The sequence below is a fragment of the Stenella coeruleoalba genome (assembly GCF_951394435.1).
Source record: "Stenella coeruleoalba genome assembly, chromosome: 1".
Lineage (NCBI taxonomy): Eukaryota > Metazoa > Chordata > Mammalia > Artiodactyla > Delphinidae > Stenella > Stenella coeruleoalba.
Window position 1 is genome coordinate 2,377,007 of NC_137169.1, and position 16,756 is coordinate 2,393,762.

A 16,756-nucleotide genomic window follows, 5' to 3' on the forward strand; every position below is an offset into this window, starting at 1 on the left:
GACTGGGTCACAAAGGACTAATTTTCTAAATCATGCATTTTATAATACTTGAAGTTTTTGAAATGAGCATTTATTTCATAATTTTTTTAAATTTACTTTTTAAAGTCACATTTTATAATACTTGAATTTTTACATGTACTGTATAATCACGAAAGCAATAAAGATTTTTTAAAAATAGACACGTCAAAAAAGTTTGCCCTCATTGAGAATGATGAAAATGAGGAAAAAAATGAGTCAATGACTTTTAAGAAGCTGACCCAAATCATTCTATCTTCGTCACTGAAATATACACACATTTTAGAAGGTGCCAGTTCAGTGTGGGACTTGAAAAGTGCTGTTTCAGTTCATGGCACTGATCTAGTGTGCTGGGAAGTGGGCACGTGGGATAGGCTGGACGCCCCGGAGCATGGTGGGTCCCATCTGTGCAGTAAGGAGGCCGGACCAGGCCCAGTGGCCCCCACCCCGTCCCTCCAGCTCCGCGGCTGCGTGCCCAGGGCAGGGCTGCCTGCTCTCTGCTGCTGGAGTGCGCCTGTTACAACCTCTTCGTGACATGTTTCTGGAGGGCAACTCAGCAGAGTTGTCATAAGGACCCCTTCCTTCCCCCGCCCCCGGCCTCTGGTTGCACAGGGCTGCCCGGGCACCAGGCCTCCCCAAGAGCTGACTGGTCAGGGCTTCTGCTGCCCACATCGTGCCGCCTCGGTGTGACTGCCGGGAGAGTGTCCGGAAGCTTGTGCCGGTCTCTCCTGGCCTTGGCCCCGTGCACTTTTTCTCTCTGCTAATTTTAATCGGGGTGACCAAGATTAAAATTGAATTGCTTTCCCGAGTCCTGTGAGCTCTGAGAACTGTCGTGCCTGAGGCCGGTCCTAGGTCCCCTGCACAGACGTGCGCAAGGAAGCGGGGTGAGCGGTCGATGGCAGTCGACAGAGTCACAGGAATGCTCGCAGGACGCACCCCACACCCCTCCTGCTCTGGCACCGGTAGGTCATTTTGTGGATTTACGTAGGAAGTGTTTCTAAAAATCTGCATGTGTCACATGGCCTGGCCTGTGGGTCGGGTGTTCACTTTAGATGCTGGCGGAACACATCCTCGGAGTATTCCCAATTAGAGCAACTTTAACACGCGTTTTAATATGCTTTTTGAAACTTTATTTCGTCCCCCGGGCCTGATCTGCATTCCATCTGTCTTGCTCACGTCACCCCGGGCTGGCCTCACGACGTGTTTTCTTTGCACTGTCCTTGCACGCGAGAGCACAGAACGGGTTCCCCAGATGCGCCGCCCTGGTCCCAGCCGCCTCTTTACAGGGACACCTGGTGTTTTCTTTTGGTAATGTCTCACTCTCGGGAGTAACCATCAGGGACATGGACTTGCCCACCCTGGCCACCTTCAACACCCAGCAGGTTCCACTGGGCGCGTTCCCTGCACTCAACGTGATCCTCCAGTTGCCACTGGAAACCAGAGCTGCGACTCAGTGGAGCCAGCTGGCGCCGGGGAGGCGGGTGGGCGGGACGATGGCCCACCACACTGTCCGTCATCAGTTAGAAAAAGGCCTGGAACACGTGGGGAGCTTCCTGCGGTTTAGCTCAGCAACCTGGGCGGCTGGGGAGGAACCGCTCCAGGCTCCACGCGGACCGCAAGCCAGCGGGGCTCAGGCATCCAGGAGTGAGGTTTACATTTCGCATTTTGGTGGGAACATGCCGACGTGTCTGTCCTGCAGGTGGGCTGTGATTCAGGTTGATGCTTCTCCCGGGAGCCAGTGTAGGGGAAAGACAAAATCCCCTGAAATCTGATGCAGCTCGACTCCCACGAATCCGAGTGCCGTGATTAACAGTCATTCCTGCAGAATCTCAGGTTGTAAATTACTCTCCCTGGATGCTGCCAAAAGGCCTTAGAAGCAACATCGTCACGTTATTAAAGTAGTTTGTTGACCAATAAATCACAGAATGACTCAGAGCAGGGGAAGGTCACAGCTGCTGATGGGACAACGACCACACTGAATCAGAGGGACTGTGGGGACATGTGTGGGGACAGGCGCTTCCCGGCGGCACTCTGGGTCCATCAAGGACAGTGGCCAACCTTACAGGGCAATTCAACTATATTTTGCCCCCAAATGATGTTATGTGAGAAACTTCCGTTGTTCACAGGACATTTTAGAGGGAGGGAAGTCTAGCGGCTGTCGTAACTAAACCAGAAGTGCTTGCTAGCGCAGCAACAGTAGGGCCGCTGCTCACTCGTGAAAATCCAGCACGGCCCTCCGGAACTGCAGGCAGCTCTCCTCCTGTGCCTGTCACCCAGGGACCAGGCTCCCTCTTGGACGCTCTCCTAGTCACCAGCCTTGGTGTCCTCTGCCAGCAGCTGGCGACAGGAGGGGCAGCAGACAAGCAGGCCCGCATTCCTCTCCGGAGCCCACTGGCAAGAATGTGTCACCAGGCGCTCCTTGAGACGGGGGCGTGGCAGTGCAGCTCCGGCAGGGCAGCTGCACCAGGTAACACTGCACCAGGGAGAAGAGCACGGCTTCGCTGGATGGTTGCTCCCCACACCACACAGGGCGAGGAATGTGCCGAACACCTACCGTCTCAGAAATCCCACAGCCTCAAGAGGAGGAGCCGTGTCCCTTCCAGCTCACAGCCCTGCGCTCTCAGCTCTTGGCGCTGGTTAACAGGTTCGCACATGTTAAGACAGGACAGGATCTATTTTCTCCACTTGGCTGTCCAGCATTTTAGAAAGGAATACAGCTCTAGGGACATAAGCCTTCTTTAAAAATATTTTCAAAATATATTTTATTTCTTTTCCATATGGATTTTGCTGAATGTCCAAGGTACACATGAGCTTCATATACAGAAATAAAGAAGAGTTCTTTAAGAACTGGGATTGAATCAGTCACAAGAATGATCAAATTGATTATGGAAAATAAACTTGCACGTTATCAAAGCTAAGCTTAAGAGTCTCCTTTACAGAGATCTCTCGTTTACGAGAGAAGTTAGCTGGAGCCACCCCGTGGGTACAGATGGGAGAAAACGCATCACTGCGGAAACAGCTGTGCAGCAGAGGTCTTTTAGTCCACGTGTGCCAGTCTCCCCGCGGGTACGTGGCGTTCTGTGCTGCTGACCTTTGTGGGTCAGTTCTGAATTCTGATTAGAAGCATGGACTCTTGGAGATAGGTTTGGTATAAATCTCTAATGTGCTGAGCTGGGAAGCAGTCAACGGTACTGAACGTGCAGAGGATCAGTGTGTGCGTCTCCCCCTCTATGTTTCTGCGCCGTCGGCATCGTCGTCGTCGTCGTCTTTGGCTCTGAAATGCATTTTCCTGAATTCGCGTCTGCTCATCGAAGGGCAGGATGACGATGCTGGCGGGAGGTCCTTGGAGGGAAGAGAACACCTGCTTCAGGCACGGGTTGCCCAGCACGAGCACCCGTCTCCAGGCTCTGGTCCCCCCCATCATGGGAGCGTGCTCCCCACCAGCGTGATGGAGGGAGAGAGGAAAGACTCTGGGTTAAAAGCAAAAGCAAGCCCGGCAAATGCAGGGGAACTGCCCAGAGGGCCGCAAACCACGGCCATGACTTCACACCCCACAGCAGGGTCCAGACTCACGTCGGCCAGCCCGCCCACACCCGCGCTCGCTATGGCAACGGTTCTCAGCTCCGTGCGGGGGATGCCCCACACCAGCAGCCGTTCTGCTCTCTCCTCCCGGGTTAGAGCTCTTACTGTGTGTGATCTGCACCGGGTGGCACTCAACGTGTGAACTGGGGCCGTGACCAGGCGTGCGGTCTGCTGGGGGCTGCCTGCCCAGGGGAGAGGCCACAGGCCTTACCTGCATGAGCTCGACGTTTCCGAAGAAGCGGCTCACTGGCATCGGCTGGTTGCTGTCGTCGTCGAGAAGGACGCTGTTGTCCATCTGCAGTGGAGGCGTGTGGCTCTGCTCCAGGTCCGCCGCCGCCCCGTCCCTCTCGGGGCAGCCACTGTCGGAGTCTCCTCCCGCAGGGGCCCCGCATCTCGGCGGGGGCGGCCTGTCCTCAGTCTCTACCGGGCAGGCGTCACTCATGGCTCCACAGTGCCCCTGGGGGAGTCCTGCGGTCCCCTGAGGAGCGGAGCCACTGGCTTCCTTTCCCGGAAGCCTGGCCCTGTCCTCGGCCGATGCCAGAGGCTCGCGTTGACCCGGGGTCTCGGGGGTCGCTGTGGGCGCAGCAGTGCCGTCACTCTGGGGGATGGGTTTCTGGAATTCTGACTTCACAAGATGACCTTTGTCGTACTTGAACTTCTTGGACGTGCGCCTGTCGGTGGCTTTTTGTGATGAGGAAGGCTGTCAGGAGAGAAAAGGCAAGGGAAGACCAGACACGCTGAAGGTTACGAAGCGGATGGCAAACAGTTAACAAGCCTCAACGCCAGGGGCGGGCAGTCCTGCTCACAGCAAGCGACATCACCGCTGGAGCCACAACTTACAGGACAGGGTCCTTTCATTGTCTGCCGCCAAAGGGGCGGAGTCCAGACTGACGCTGTCCCCCGAGGGGCGCCCTGACATGTAAAATGATGACCCCAGACCCAGCTTCCATTCGTTTCTGCTGGGCTGTGAGCTCTGATGAGGCAGGACTCTCTGTTCCATGGCAGGAGCGGGCGCTCAACAGGACTGTGAACTTGACTCAGCGCAGCTCTAACAAGCGGCGCCCCAGGAGGAAAACCAGGCCAGTTGCTGCTGTGAAGCCAGGTCTAGCCAGACCGCCGGGCTGCGGCTCAAGGGAGCAGCTCTGGAAACGGACCACCGGGTCACCATGGCTGCATGCCCCTGGCTGGACACAGAGTCCCCTGCCTCCCCACCTGCCCTTTGGGGTGAGCAGCATGGCCTGTGCCAGCATCGCTCAGGCTGCCCAGCAGAGGCCGCTGAGCCCACAGCTCTCGGTGGGTGGGGAGCACGTGCACCGAGGGCGGGGCCTCCTCTGATGGCGACAGCGCCGTGACCTCGCCTCTGGTCTGTTCGCCACACTCAAGACTTTCTAACGTGACATGTTTCGTGGAGAGGTGGACACTCGGTCCAGTCCTGTCTCCGAGGGGCTGAGGCTCACCTGACATGCCGTCCGGGCAGACGTGGCGACGTGGGCTTCCTGGGCCGAGGCCGATGTGGCCAAGCAGCTCCGGGCTCGGAGGCGCGCCGAGGACCGCACTCCACCTGCCAGCTGGGCCAGACCAGAGGCTGGTCAGAGACCCCGAAGATGGCCCCTCCCACCCCCCTGTTTTTATCGACCATGGAAGGACAGACACCGTGGCCTCTTTTTTTTTTTTTTTCCCGGCTGTGCCGTGTGGCTTGTGGGATCTTAGTTCCCCAACCAGGGGTTGAACCCAGGCCCACACAGTGACAGCGCCGAGTCCCAGCCACTGCACCACCAGGGGCTCCCCTGATACCGTGGCCTGAATGGCGCATCTGCACAAAGCTGGGTGGAAGGTGCTGACCCCCATTTCCATGATCCGGGAAGCTCGCATACTCTGTCCCCACCTCCCACGTTTTTAGAACCTCCATTTGTGAGTGAATAGATGTTCAGTTGACTTCGGGTGTTTAGAATAAGCAGCCTGTATCCTTGCTCAGAAGGTTCTTGATAAAAGGTGAAAAAGCAAAAGCCCCCCCACCCCCCCCCCGCCCCGCAAACCCTCTCTTTGAAATCACAGGGGAGCCAGGCCTAATCCCATCAGCTTAAAGGAGCTCTTGCTGCCTTCGACAGGCCGCAACACACAAACCGCCCGCCGCCATCTCACTTGGAATGCAAAGGAAAGTCTTCTAGTGACAAGAAAGGAATTAAAACAATGAAACTGACAATCATTTTATTTAGGAATAATTTTAGGTTTTCAGAAAAGCAGCAGAGATGGGAAGGGAGTTCCTGCCCGTGCCTCCCTCATCTTGCCGGCAGCCAACAACCTGGTGCATCTGTCAAAACTAAGTTCAGCACTGACGCGACAATTCATGAACTGGGGCTTCATTTGCATTTCACCTGCCTCTCCACTGACTGCTCTCTCTGTTCCGGAATGGGGACCACAGACACTTAGAAAATAACACATAAAAGCGCAAGTGAGAACTTGAAAGTAAGAGAGTTGGGGGATAGTGAGGAGGGCGTAGCGGAGGGCAAGCTTGACAGCGCTGTCCCAGCGGCCGAGACCTGGGGGCTGAGGACGGGGCGGGATGGGGGGCAGCATGCCCAGAAGTGGAGAAGAGAGATCAGAAAGCACACAAGCTGGCTTAGAAATCTGCACAGCAGCATCTCATCCAGAGGCCCCTGGAGGAGGGCAGGCCACCGAGGCTCCGAGGCACGTGACCGCTTGCGGAGGGCATTTAAAGGGAAGGGGAAGGCAGCTTCCACAGCGAGAACAAGGCAGGACGCGCTGATGTGGACGCCCCGGGGCTGGGCTTTGCTCAAAGAGCCCAGGCAGCAGTGTGGCGCTCATACCCAAGGAACTAAGCCTAAGAGGTTACAGAACATCTCCTGCGGGGACGGCACCGCGCCACCCAGTCTCCCTGGAGCGCTAGCGCTGCGTAGTCGGGAACAGACATTCTTAGCCCCAGAAAGTCGCTGACTATCCTCTCCTTCCGTTATAGTCCGATGCCGGCTCGTGCCAGGCTCCCTCAGGGGGGACCGGCGCTCGTGACAGCGGCCACCATCCCTGAGTGTCAACACACAGGCGCTGTGCTCGTGCCGGGCAGCACCCCACTGCAGATGGGGCCTCGGGAGAGGACCCTGCCGAGGTCACACACAGTGATGTCTGGCTTCAGAGCCCCTCCCCCTGCTCTGTCACCAGAGCCACCCGCAGGAAAGCCTTGGCTGCTTGCAGAGGGACCGAGCAGAGAAGCTGCCGTCCGGCTCGGGGGCTGCGTGCCGTGCAGGCCCTCTGCTGGCAGCAGGGCACTTCTAGATGCTTTGCACCACAGCTCCTCGGGGGGCCTGTCACCCCTCAGCCTCCTGGGCCCCTCTGCAGAGGTGAAGTCGGTGAGGGTCTGGCTGAGACCCAGGAGCTGTGGTTACAGGCACCTGAGCCGGCCATCTGCCATCCGCACCAGATTTGCGAGAGTCAACTCCAGTGGCATTCTGGCTTTAGTTTAATCGTGGGTAAAACTACCTCTAAGGCCCTTGCTCCAAAATGTCAAGGATCAATTACATTTTTTTCTAACTTGGAGAACCGTTGCTCTTCAGTTAGGCAAACTGGTTGCTTCCACGTAAACAACTCCTAAATGAAAAAGCCCCCATCACTGAGGACTTCCTCCTTCCAAGCAGACTAGTTAAAGACTAAAAGGGCTGGAAGAGATCAACAAAACAGCAAGAGGTGCTCCACTAACCCTCCCCCAGTGCAACTGGTGAAGAGTATTAACAACAACCATTTAAAGCCTTTGCAAATGGTCCTATAAGCAAAGAGCAAAATGAAGAAACAGTTATTCTGGTGTCCCAACTCCAAGCGGCCAAGGTCAGCACACAGGACCCCCTCCCCCCCCACCCCCCAGGCAGAGGGCTTTCTTCCCAGGGGGGCAGGATGGCAGCACTTCTCATTCTGCCCTCGCCCCACCTGCTGTGAGGCCAAGTCTCCAGCACACGCTTGAGAGGAGGGGCTGCCTTCTGCCGAGGCCCCACTCATGGAACAGAGGTTCCTGCCTGGGCAGGGCACTAAGGAGACTGGGGCCCCGTCACCCTCGCCCCTCCTAGCGAGGCAGTGGTTCCAAGGCCAGGAGAGGCAAGTCCAGGGGATCTCAGGCTGCTGCCCCCCTTCCCTCCCCTGAGCACTTAGCTCTGAGAGCAGGGGTGTCACACAGAGAAGCCTGTCACTGTCCCCAGCTGGGGAGCCCTGGCTCAGATTCTGCCTGGAGAAGAGGCAGGCATCAAAACAAAGGGCTCTTAATCTCTTCCACCTTCATTTACAACAGAGTGTGGAGAAGGTAATGCCTAAGGGGTCCTCAAGAACAGTGGAAGCTGTGATGAAAGGCAGATGGGAGAAAAATCAAGATAAAGTGTAGGCGTATAGTCTTCAGGAGACAGCCAGGGGAAAACACAGCAGGAGGATCCCTCCTGGGGTCAGAACAAACATCAAACACTGATCTTAGAAACTATTCCTTCAAAGAAGCCAGAAAGTGATTGGATACCTTTGTAGAAAATTTATACTCCAGGTCATCGCTGAAAACGACTGGGCGATCAGCTGGCAACTAGCGGAGCTTAAAAGCTGGGTGTGGGGACTTCCCTGGTGGCGCAGTGGTTAAGAATCCACCTGCCAATGCAGGGGACGTGGGTTTGAGTCCGGGAATATCCCACGTGCCGCGGAGCAACTAAGTCCGTGTGCCACAGGTACTGAGCCTGCGCTCTAGAGCCCGCAAGTCACAACTACTGAGCCTGCCAGCCACAACTACTGAAGCCCATGTACCTAGAGCCTGTGCTCCGCAACAAGAGAAGCCACCGCAATGAGAAGCCCGCGCACCGCAAAGAAGAGTAGCACCCGCTCGCCGCAACTAGAGAAAGCCTGCGCACAGCAACGAAGACCCAACGCAGCCAAAAAAAAAAGAAAGAGCTGGGTGTGGTCAGAGGAAGAGGAAGACAGCCCCCCTGAAACTAGTGAGACCCAGGTGACTGTGGGCACACCCAACACTGCCCCTGAGGAGCATCATCACAGCTTCAGCTGTGGGAAGGGAAACAGACTCTACCAGAATCCCCATCACCAAACAAATAAAAAGGACATTAACAGTAAAAAGCCTCAGGGTGGGGGTGGGAGACCAGTACCTAGAGCTGCTACAATATGTTATCTAACATGTCCAGTTTTCAAAAAATCATGAAACATGCAAAGAAACAGGAAAGCAGACCCACACACTAGAATAAAAGCAACAGAGACTCCCTGTGAGAGATCAGATGTTGGATTTATCAGAAAAGGACTTCAAAATAGCCATTATAAATGTGTTCAAGAACTAAGAGAGACCACGATCAAAGAAAGATTTGATGACATCACATCAAATAGAGATTATCAATAATAAGATAGAAATTATAAAAAAGAACCAAATGGGAATTCAGGAGTTGAAAATTACAATAGCTGAAGTAAAAAATTCACTGGCAGGGGTGGGGGTGTGCTCAAGAGTAGATATGAACTGGCAGAAGAAGGAATAAGTGAGCTTGAAGATAGATTGCTAGATTACACAAGCTGAAAAACAGAGAGAAATAAGAACGGAGAAGAATGAAGAGCGCCCCAGAGACATGGTGGAGACTATTAAGTGCAGCAACATACGTGTAATGGGAGTACCAGCAAGAAAGGAGGGAGAGAGGGGCAGAAAAAATATTTGAAGAAATAATGGCTGAAAACTTCCCAAATTTATTGAAAAACAACAATGTACAAACCAGCAATCTCTGTTTCTCTTTTTTTTTCTTTCTGGCTGCGCCGTGCGGCATGTGGGATTAGTTCCCCAACCACGGATTGAACCCACGCCCCCTATAGTGGAAGCATGGAACCCTAACCACTGGACCGCCAGGAAATTCCCCAAACCCAGCAATCTCAAAGAACTGAACCTCAAGTAGGATAACTGCAAAGAGATCTATAAGCAGATGCAACACTGTTTAAGTGCTGAAAGTCAAAGACAAGGGGAAAGTCTCGGAAGCAGCAAGAGGAAAATGACTCCTTAGGACAAGGGAGCCCAACAAATAAACTGTTGATTTAGCAGAAGCAGTGGGCGCCAGACCACAGCGGGTACATTCAAACAGACTCAAAGTTCTCAGACAAAAAACTGTCAACCAAGAATACTATATCCAGCAAAACCATCCTTCAAAAGTGAAGGCAAAATAGACACTTCCAGATAAACAAAAACTGAGAGCACTTGTTGCTGCAGACTCCTCTTACAAGAAATACTAGAGGAAGTTCTTTGGGTTGGAAGCAGGTGACCCCAGACGATAATTCAGATCCACAGAAAGGGCTTCCCTGGTGGCGCAGTGGTTGAGAGTCCACCTGCCGATGCAGGGGACGCGGGTTCGTGCCCCCGTCCGGGAAGATCCCACATGCCACGGAGCGGCTGGGCCCGTGAGCCATGGCCGCTGAGCCTGCGCGTCCGGAGCCTGTGCTCCCCAACGGGAGAGGCCACATCAGTGAGAGGCCCGCGTACCGCAAAAAAAAAAAAAAAAAAAAACCAAAAAAACAAATCCACAGAAAAAAGGGCACCAGTGAAGGTAATTACGTCCTCACGGAGACAGTTTACGTGCATATTATTTCCTTCCCTAAGGTGATTTAAAAGACAGTTGCATACAGTAACACGTATGCAAATGTAGGCAGGAATGCCCATAACAGCACAAAGGAGATGCGTGGCATCAAGGCTGTACTGGGCTAAGGAAATGACCACGGCTGGTAAAGTAATCATGACAGTGTGCTATCGGGTTTAGAACATTAAACATTTACCACCACCAGAAAAGTGCGTTAAGGGAACAGAGCTACATAGGGGTAACATTTGTGTATCTCTCTGGAACTAAGCTAGTTCAATCTGAAACGAATTCTGCTAAATTACAATGTACACGGTAAGACCTAGAGCAACCCCTGGGGGAAAAAACTAAAGGTTAAAAAAAAAATCAATAAAACCCTACATTAGAACCAAACAGAAGTGTGAGAAAAACAAAAAGTAAAATGACACGCGAACCCAACTAAGTCACTGACGCGCTGAACAATCCCTCAAAAGGCAGAGACGTCGGACTGGGAGAGCGCAACCACGTGGGTTTTCAGGAGACACACTTTCGGGTCAAAGGTACCCCAGGCGCCGCTCCCACCCCCCGGAGGGCCCCCTCCCCAGGCAGGGGCGCATCCTGTCCCGGGCCCTCGCCCTGGTTCACACCGCCCGCCGGCTACCAGTGCGCCCCTCCATCCTCTCCACCCTCCGGGGTGTACCCGTCGTCATGTGCCCGCACTTGGGCTGGCTGACCCCGGGCTCGGGTGCCGGCAGCAGAGGCACGCGAACCCCGGGCTGGGCAGCGTCAGGGCACCAGGGGTCCGGACCAGCTCCGGAGAGAGAGCGCCCCCACCCCAGGACCTGATCTGGGAGCCCCCTTCCCAGGGGCGTGGCCTTGGAGCGTCCCTAGCCCGGGGGCGTGGTATGGGGGGGGTGCCCTTCCAAGGGCGTGGCCTGGGAGACCCCCTTCCCGCAGACGAGGTCGGAAAAGGGGGGGTCCGCTTCCAAAGGCGTGACCTGGGAGCTCCCTCCCGGGGGTCGAGAGCCAGGCAGAGATCCCCCACCTCCGCCCGAGGCGTACCGTGGCTCCCCTTCAGCTCCCAGAAAGTTGGCGACGGCACCCCCCACTGCGCCCGGCGCAGCTCCCGCCCGGCCTCCGGCCCCTCACCTTCCGGCTCCTCATGAGTGTGAGCGGCGCGTTGCCGCCCTCAGCCCCGCCGCCAAGCCCCAGCACCGGGCCTAACACTCTCCAGCAGAGAAACGACCCGGCCGCCCTCGGCTCGCGCCGCGGCGTCTGACGTCACCAGAATACCGGCCAATCACAGCCAGGCGTCTCCAGGCATGTGACCCAACAAAGTCGGCGTTTTACGTAGCTGGCGGGTCTCACGGCAGTGTTGTGAGGATAATCTTCCTTGCGGGCTCTCCGGCCGCCATTTTTGAGCGGGGCGGAGGCCATACTTATGAGGGTCGCCTCCCTTGGTGTCTCTGCGGCCGCCATGTTTAAGAGGGTCGGTGGCCATAGTTTAGAGGGGCTTCTCCCTTGAAGGCTCTGCGACCGCCATGTTTAAGCGGGGCGGCGGCCATGTTTATGAGGGGCCCCTCCCTTGACGGCTCTGCGGCCGCCACGTTTAAGCGGGGCGGCGGCCATGTTCGTGAGGGGCCTCCTTTGGAGTCCCCGGCCACGCGCGTGGAGGCTGGCTGCGAGGGCCTGCGCGGCGGTGTCTTCCACCCCGGTCCGGCAGGCGATTTTCCCGGGCCCCGGCCTTGGCTTCTGGGCCCCGGGAGCGATGCTGGAGTCCCTGGAGGTGGTCGCGCGAGGTCGTTCACCGCCCTGGCCGCACTGCCCACCGATGCAGTGCTGGGTGGGCCGGGCCCGGGGCTGCACGGCGAACCCGGCCCGCGTGGGAAGGGACGGCGGCGTCTCCCGCCGCGAGCCCCGGGGGCGGCCGCCCTCGGGTGGGTCCCCCGCGCTGGCCCGCACCTCGTCTCAGGCACGTGCGTCGGCGCCCCGGGACCGAGGTCCACGGACGAGGCTAAAGCCCTCCCGGTGCTCGGGGCTCCGGGGCCGGGGCCGCAGGGCCCTTTCGGGCCGGGGGACACCAGCCTCCGTGCCCGCTGTGGCCCTCCTCCCGGAACCACCCACTTTCTCATCAGGGACGCTGGGACCATGCGCTCTTCACAAATAAACGACAGTGCTGTTTCCTTTTGTTATTACTGTTTTTTTTTTTTTAAACAGATGAGAACATTTAAATCAGGCAGTTTTGTCAATTACGTTTTAAAATTAAAGTATAAAGGTTGAAATGTGTACCGCTCGAGGGTCTCTCCGCGCGTGGTTCCCTGGCAGAGGCGTGATTCACCGTCTCTTCCAAAGGCGTCATGGTCTCTGCCCTGACGGAATGACTCCCTCGAAGCCTGGAAATACAGTCGATGCCTCTTTTCAGTGCATAAAAAATGTGGGCCCTTCAGGATCCCGCCAGAGCGCTATGCAGACTCTCCTCTCTAGACACGCGTCCTTAGGTAATTAGGGCTGCACGTGGGGTTTTGCTTTTGGCAGTGCGTGAAGACACGTGCAGTCCTAGGGTACACACGCACACACGGACACGTGCACACACACGCACTGCACACAACTGCACACACCCGTGCACGTGCATACATGTGCATGCACAGGCAAACACCAGCACAAGCTCACCTACCTGGCTATCCTATCCGTCTTCCTTCCCAGTCCCATGCTTTTCACCGGGTTGTTCCCCATGGTACACACCTAAGGGAAAAGACAAATGTGGGCTGGCAGGAAATCCTTTTGAAGGGGAAACTAACATAATCACTGTCAGCTGTTAAGAAAAAAGCAAAGTGATATGGGTGTTAAATACCTAACCTGTCCCATTTTCGCTGAAGTCGGTTTCACAATGAGCTGGGTTCAGTGATTTTAGACTCCTTAAGATCTCTGAGTTCTCAGTTCTCATTAACTAGGGGCTGATCGCCACAAGCCAGTTTTGGGCTCCATGGTGGTTTATGGTTAATGTCAACTGAGACACACACCGCACTGCTTGAGCGTGTCCGACTGTGGCCGGATCATCTCAGTGTCATCTCGAGTTTAACGTCCCAAAGGAGCTGTTGATCTCCTGTCACAGATATGCTCTGCTCCCCCCTCACTGCTCCCCTGCCTCCAGTTTACATAGGTGGTATTTCCAGCTGCCCAGCTGATCCGGCCTGGCCCCCAGGGCCAGCCTTGACAACCAGGGCATACTCACGGCCCATGTCCCATCAGCCACCATCCCTGGTCCGCCTTCCTCTCTTGCCAGTTCTGCCCTTGGCAGTCAGGGTGGTCATTGATCAGTGACCCACCCCACTGCTAACGGTCTTCAGCACTTCCTCACCGCTTCTAGGATGGAGAGCGACAGTCCTAATACGACCTGCACAGCCCAGCACAGTGCCTGGCACAGTGGCTACTCAATGAATGATGGTCGAATGAATGCTCAGAAAGCCCTCTGAGGTTGCCCACCGCTGCCCCTCGTCCGGACTCATCTGGCCCTGCCACCCCCTCCCCTCCCCCTCTGCTGTGCTCCCCGCTCCCTCTCAGCCCCCACCCTGCATGCACTATTCCCTCCGCCTGGAAAACCTGCCCCCCAGCCCCCCACCCATTTTGCCTGGCTAGTTCATTCTACAAATCTCAATGCAGCTTCAATTTCATGTCCCGGTTGGGGGGCAGTGCATTACCAGATGTTCTCCCCAAACCCCAAATTCAGCCTGTCAATTGTTTTTTAGCATCCTGTACTCTTCCCCCAGGGCGTGGAGCCAGCTGGCTCTCCTATCCCCTCTCTCCTGGAGCACTGCAAGGCATCCCTTCCCTCACTCACTCCATGTGTCTGCTGAGCTGTCATGGCCATGCTGAGCTGGGCCTGGGGTCCCAGTGGTGGTGGGCTCATGCCAGTCCTGCCTTTTTAGTGGTTTAGCCCCACAGGGGGATGGGCGTTGCTGGAATAATCACACGAGGATCAATCCATCTGCATTGGTGGTAAGAGCCACAGGGGAGAAGCCGCAGCACCCGGGGTGTCAGACCCACTCAGGGGAATCAGATAAGGCTCCTTGGACAGTGGAAGTGGATCAGAAGTCACCTCTTCTCTCCAGGACCCAAGCCCCTTTCAGGCTCCCCAGGAGGAAGCAGGCAGGAGCCCCTGCCTGGGCAGAAGTTCGCCCCTCCTGACGCAGCGGGAGGTCCTGCCCTGGTGGAGCAGGCATGCTTGGATTCTCCGCTCTGCACACCTCCCAAGCTGCCGTGTCGGGACGCGATCCATCCTGGAGGGCACACAGAGGGCATGGAACCAAAATCATGCCTCTGCACATCCCTCTGGGTTCCTCGGTGCCCTTTGTCTCTCGTTTTCTTCCTGAATGGCTGTACTCCCTACCCTTCCGGGGTTAGGGGCCCAGAGAGAGGCGTCCCCATGATGGCAGGACATTGGTTCTCATTGCCGGTTGGCCCCCCACGTGGATTGAAAGCTCCCTGAAGGCAGGGACTGTGTTCTGCTCAGAACCCCGTCCCAGAACCCAGCCAAGTGTCTGGGACATGCAGGCGGGGGCTCGGGAAGCACTGATTGAAAGAAGGATGGTGATGATGACACACAGGAAGAAACTGAAGATGGAAGATTCTGAGGAAACTTTGTATTCCTCAGAATGCAAAGGTTTCCTTCGTAGCTCACCTCTCCTGCCTGACTCGGCTGGGTAGTCACAACCCTACAGCCGTGCAGCTGTCGAATTCCTCTCATGAGTCAATCCCACGCAAATTTGCCAAGGTCCTAGCAGGAGCCAGGCATCTTCAGGACCCAGAGGTCGACAAGGACGTGCAGGCTCAGAGCCTTGCAGGACACACAAGAGGAGCACAGAGCTCCTGCGACCCAGAGAAAGTGCAAAGAAGTTCCAAAGGGACACTGGTGTTGAGCAGGAGACAGTCTCTGTGGAGGGAGGTTGGTCAGGGAAGGCTTTCTGGAGGAGGTGGTGCTGGCCTTGGGCTTTAAACATATGTGAAGTGTCAACACCGAGGCGGGGCCGCCCTTCGCCGAATCTCACCAGTGGTTAAACATCAGTGCAGTTTCCGTAGGCTGCTTTGCAGGCTAATCAAATAATCTGTGACATTAAAACATTTGAGAACAATAGGGCATTTTCTGCTTCAAATCTCCTACAGCCTGCTGGGAAGAGGGGCCAACTGTGGGTCTATTAGACAGGCTCATGTTTCAGCAGATTCACGATCAGCAGCAAGACCTGTGTGAGGGTGCTCTCCTCAAGCGCACGGCAGTTCCTTCCTCCTCTTTGCCTCCCTGGCAGGAGACTTGGAGGTGGTCTCATTCAGAATTTCTTGATCTTGTTTTTCCTGGTTCACTTGGCTTTCCATTCTGGGCTTCTGTCTTTTTTTTTTTTTTTTTCGGTATGCGGGCCACTCACTGTTGTGGCCTTTCCCGTTGCGGAGCACAGGCTCCGGACACGCAGCCTCAACGGCCATGGCTCACGGGCCCAGCCGCTCCGCGGCACGTGGGATCTTCCCAGACCGGGGCATGAACCCGTGTCCCCTGCATCGACAGGTGGACTCTCAACCGCTGCGCCACCAGGGAAGCCCTGGGCTTCTGTCTTTTATGTGCAATTAATCGTGTGTGTGTGTTCTAAAAAATCTAACTGTGCTTCTGTTTTTATTGATAGCGACTCTGAATTGTTTTGGGCAATAGTCAGGATGTAAATGTATGCGAAGCAAAATCCTCATAAAGCCTTCACGTTCCACTGACATCGGACAGGTAGAAATTCACCAGAATCAGCCAGGAATGGTCTCCCGACGCCTTCTGGCTGTACTGTAACTGTCATCATTCTCCATTCGTTTCATTCATCAAACATTTATAGAGCTCTCTGTGTGCACTGCGCTTCATCACTGTAAGAAATATTGCAGCCACATCACACAACTCGGCTGACAGCTGGAAGGGGGGCTCCCTCAAAGGAGGGTCTTGGGATCTGGGGGACCCACAGATGTTTACTCGAAGCCAATGGAGAAATAGTGCCAGGCAGTTGAACTTTGGGAACTGCCGTGGTCCCCGTTTGCCCTGAAAACACAAGGAACACACCCTGCTTGGGTATTCAGGGAACCCCAATCAGAATGGAACATTCAGGACATCATCCTGGCCTAGAAGCTCTGAGTGGTTGGCAGTGTTGGGACAAAGCTACTCCCTGGGTAGGGACATCGCCGTGATCGTGTCCTTTGAATGAAAACCCAAGGATTTGCAGAGCCTGGAAAAGGCTACATTTCCAGCGAGATGGAGAAAACGCCATTTTAGGAGGACCTTTGGGCTGGCAGCAGGAAAGACCCAAAGAAGAAAAGCTCTATTCTGAGAGCTCCTGGGCCCCAGGCTGGTGGAAATTGGCTTGTGATCCTATTAACATGGAGTGAGGCTCAGACCGTGAAGCGAAGGTGTAAATTAGTCTCTCGCAGCAGATTTACTTCTGCCTCACTCACAAGCGCTGGCGTCTTCCGTGGCCCTCTCGGCTCCTTTGGCTAAAAGTCCGTGACACGTTATGGACAGCCGCCAAAGGCGTGTATTTGCCCGTAAATGTGGCGTCGTTAACTCGGTGCTTTCT

At 55.4% G+C, this 16,756-nt stretch overlaps 1 protein-coding gene and 1 long non-coding RNA gene across 2 annotated transcripts; both read right to left on the bottom strand.

The window, feature by feature from the left end:
* Positions 1–61: 61 nt before the first annotated feature.
* On the bottom strand, positions 62–11,447 carry LOC307187929 (UPF0688 protein C1orf174 homolog). Its single transcript, XM_079924462.1, has 4 exons — positions 11,313–11,447; positions 5,055–5,165; positions 3,809–4,297; positions 62–3,357 (listed from the first exon to the last, which is right to left on the bottom strand). The coding sequence occupies exons 1-4, from the start codon at positions 11,325–11,327 to the stop codon at positions 3,244–3,246; spliced, it is 729 nt and encodes a 242-aa protein (XP_079780588.1). The 5' UTR covers positions 11,328–11,447; the 3' UTR covers positions 62–3,243.
* A 990-nt stretch (positions 11,448–12,437) lies between these two features.
* Positions 12,438–15,100, bottom strand: LOC307190993. The gene is made up of 3 exons (XR_013829572.1): positions 14,842–15,100; positions 12,838–12,905; positions 12,438–12,556 (listed from the first exon to the last, which is right to left on the bottom strand). It is a non-coding gene; the product is annotated as an uncharacterized lncRNA (long non-coding RNA).
* Positions 15,101–16,756: the final 1,656 nt, after the last annotated feature.

Excerpts from the sequence above, each read along its gene's own strand:
- LOC307187929 (XM_079924462.1), bottom strand. Across the intron at positions 4,298-5,054 it reads CTGCCCGGACGGCATGTCAG|CCTTCCTCATCACAAAAAGC; the intron begins GTGAGCCTCAGC and ends CTCTCCTGACAG. Across the intron at positions 3,358-3,808 it reads GAAACGTCGAGCTCATGCAG|GACCTCCCGCCAGCATCGTC; the intron begins GTAAGGCCTGTG and ends CTTCCCTCCAAG.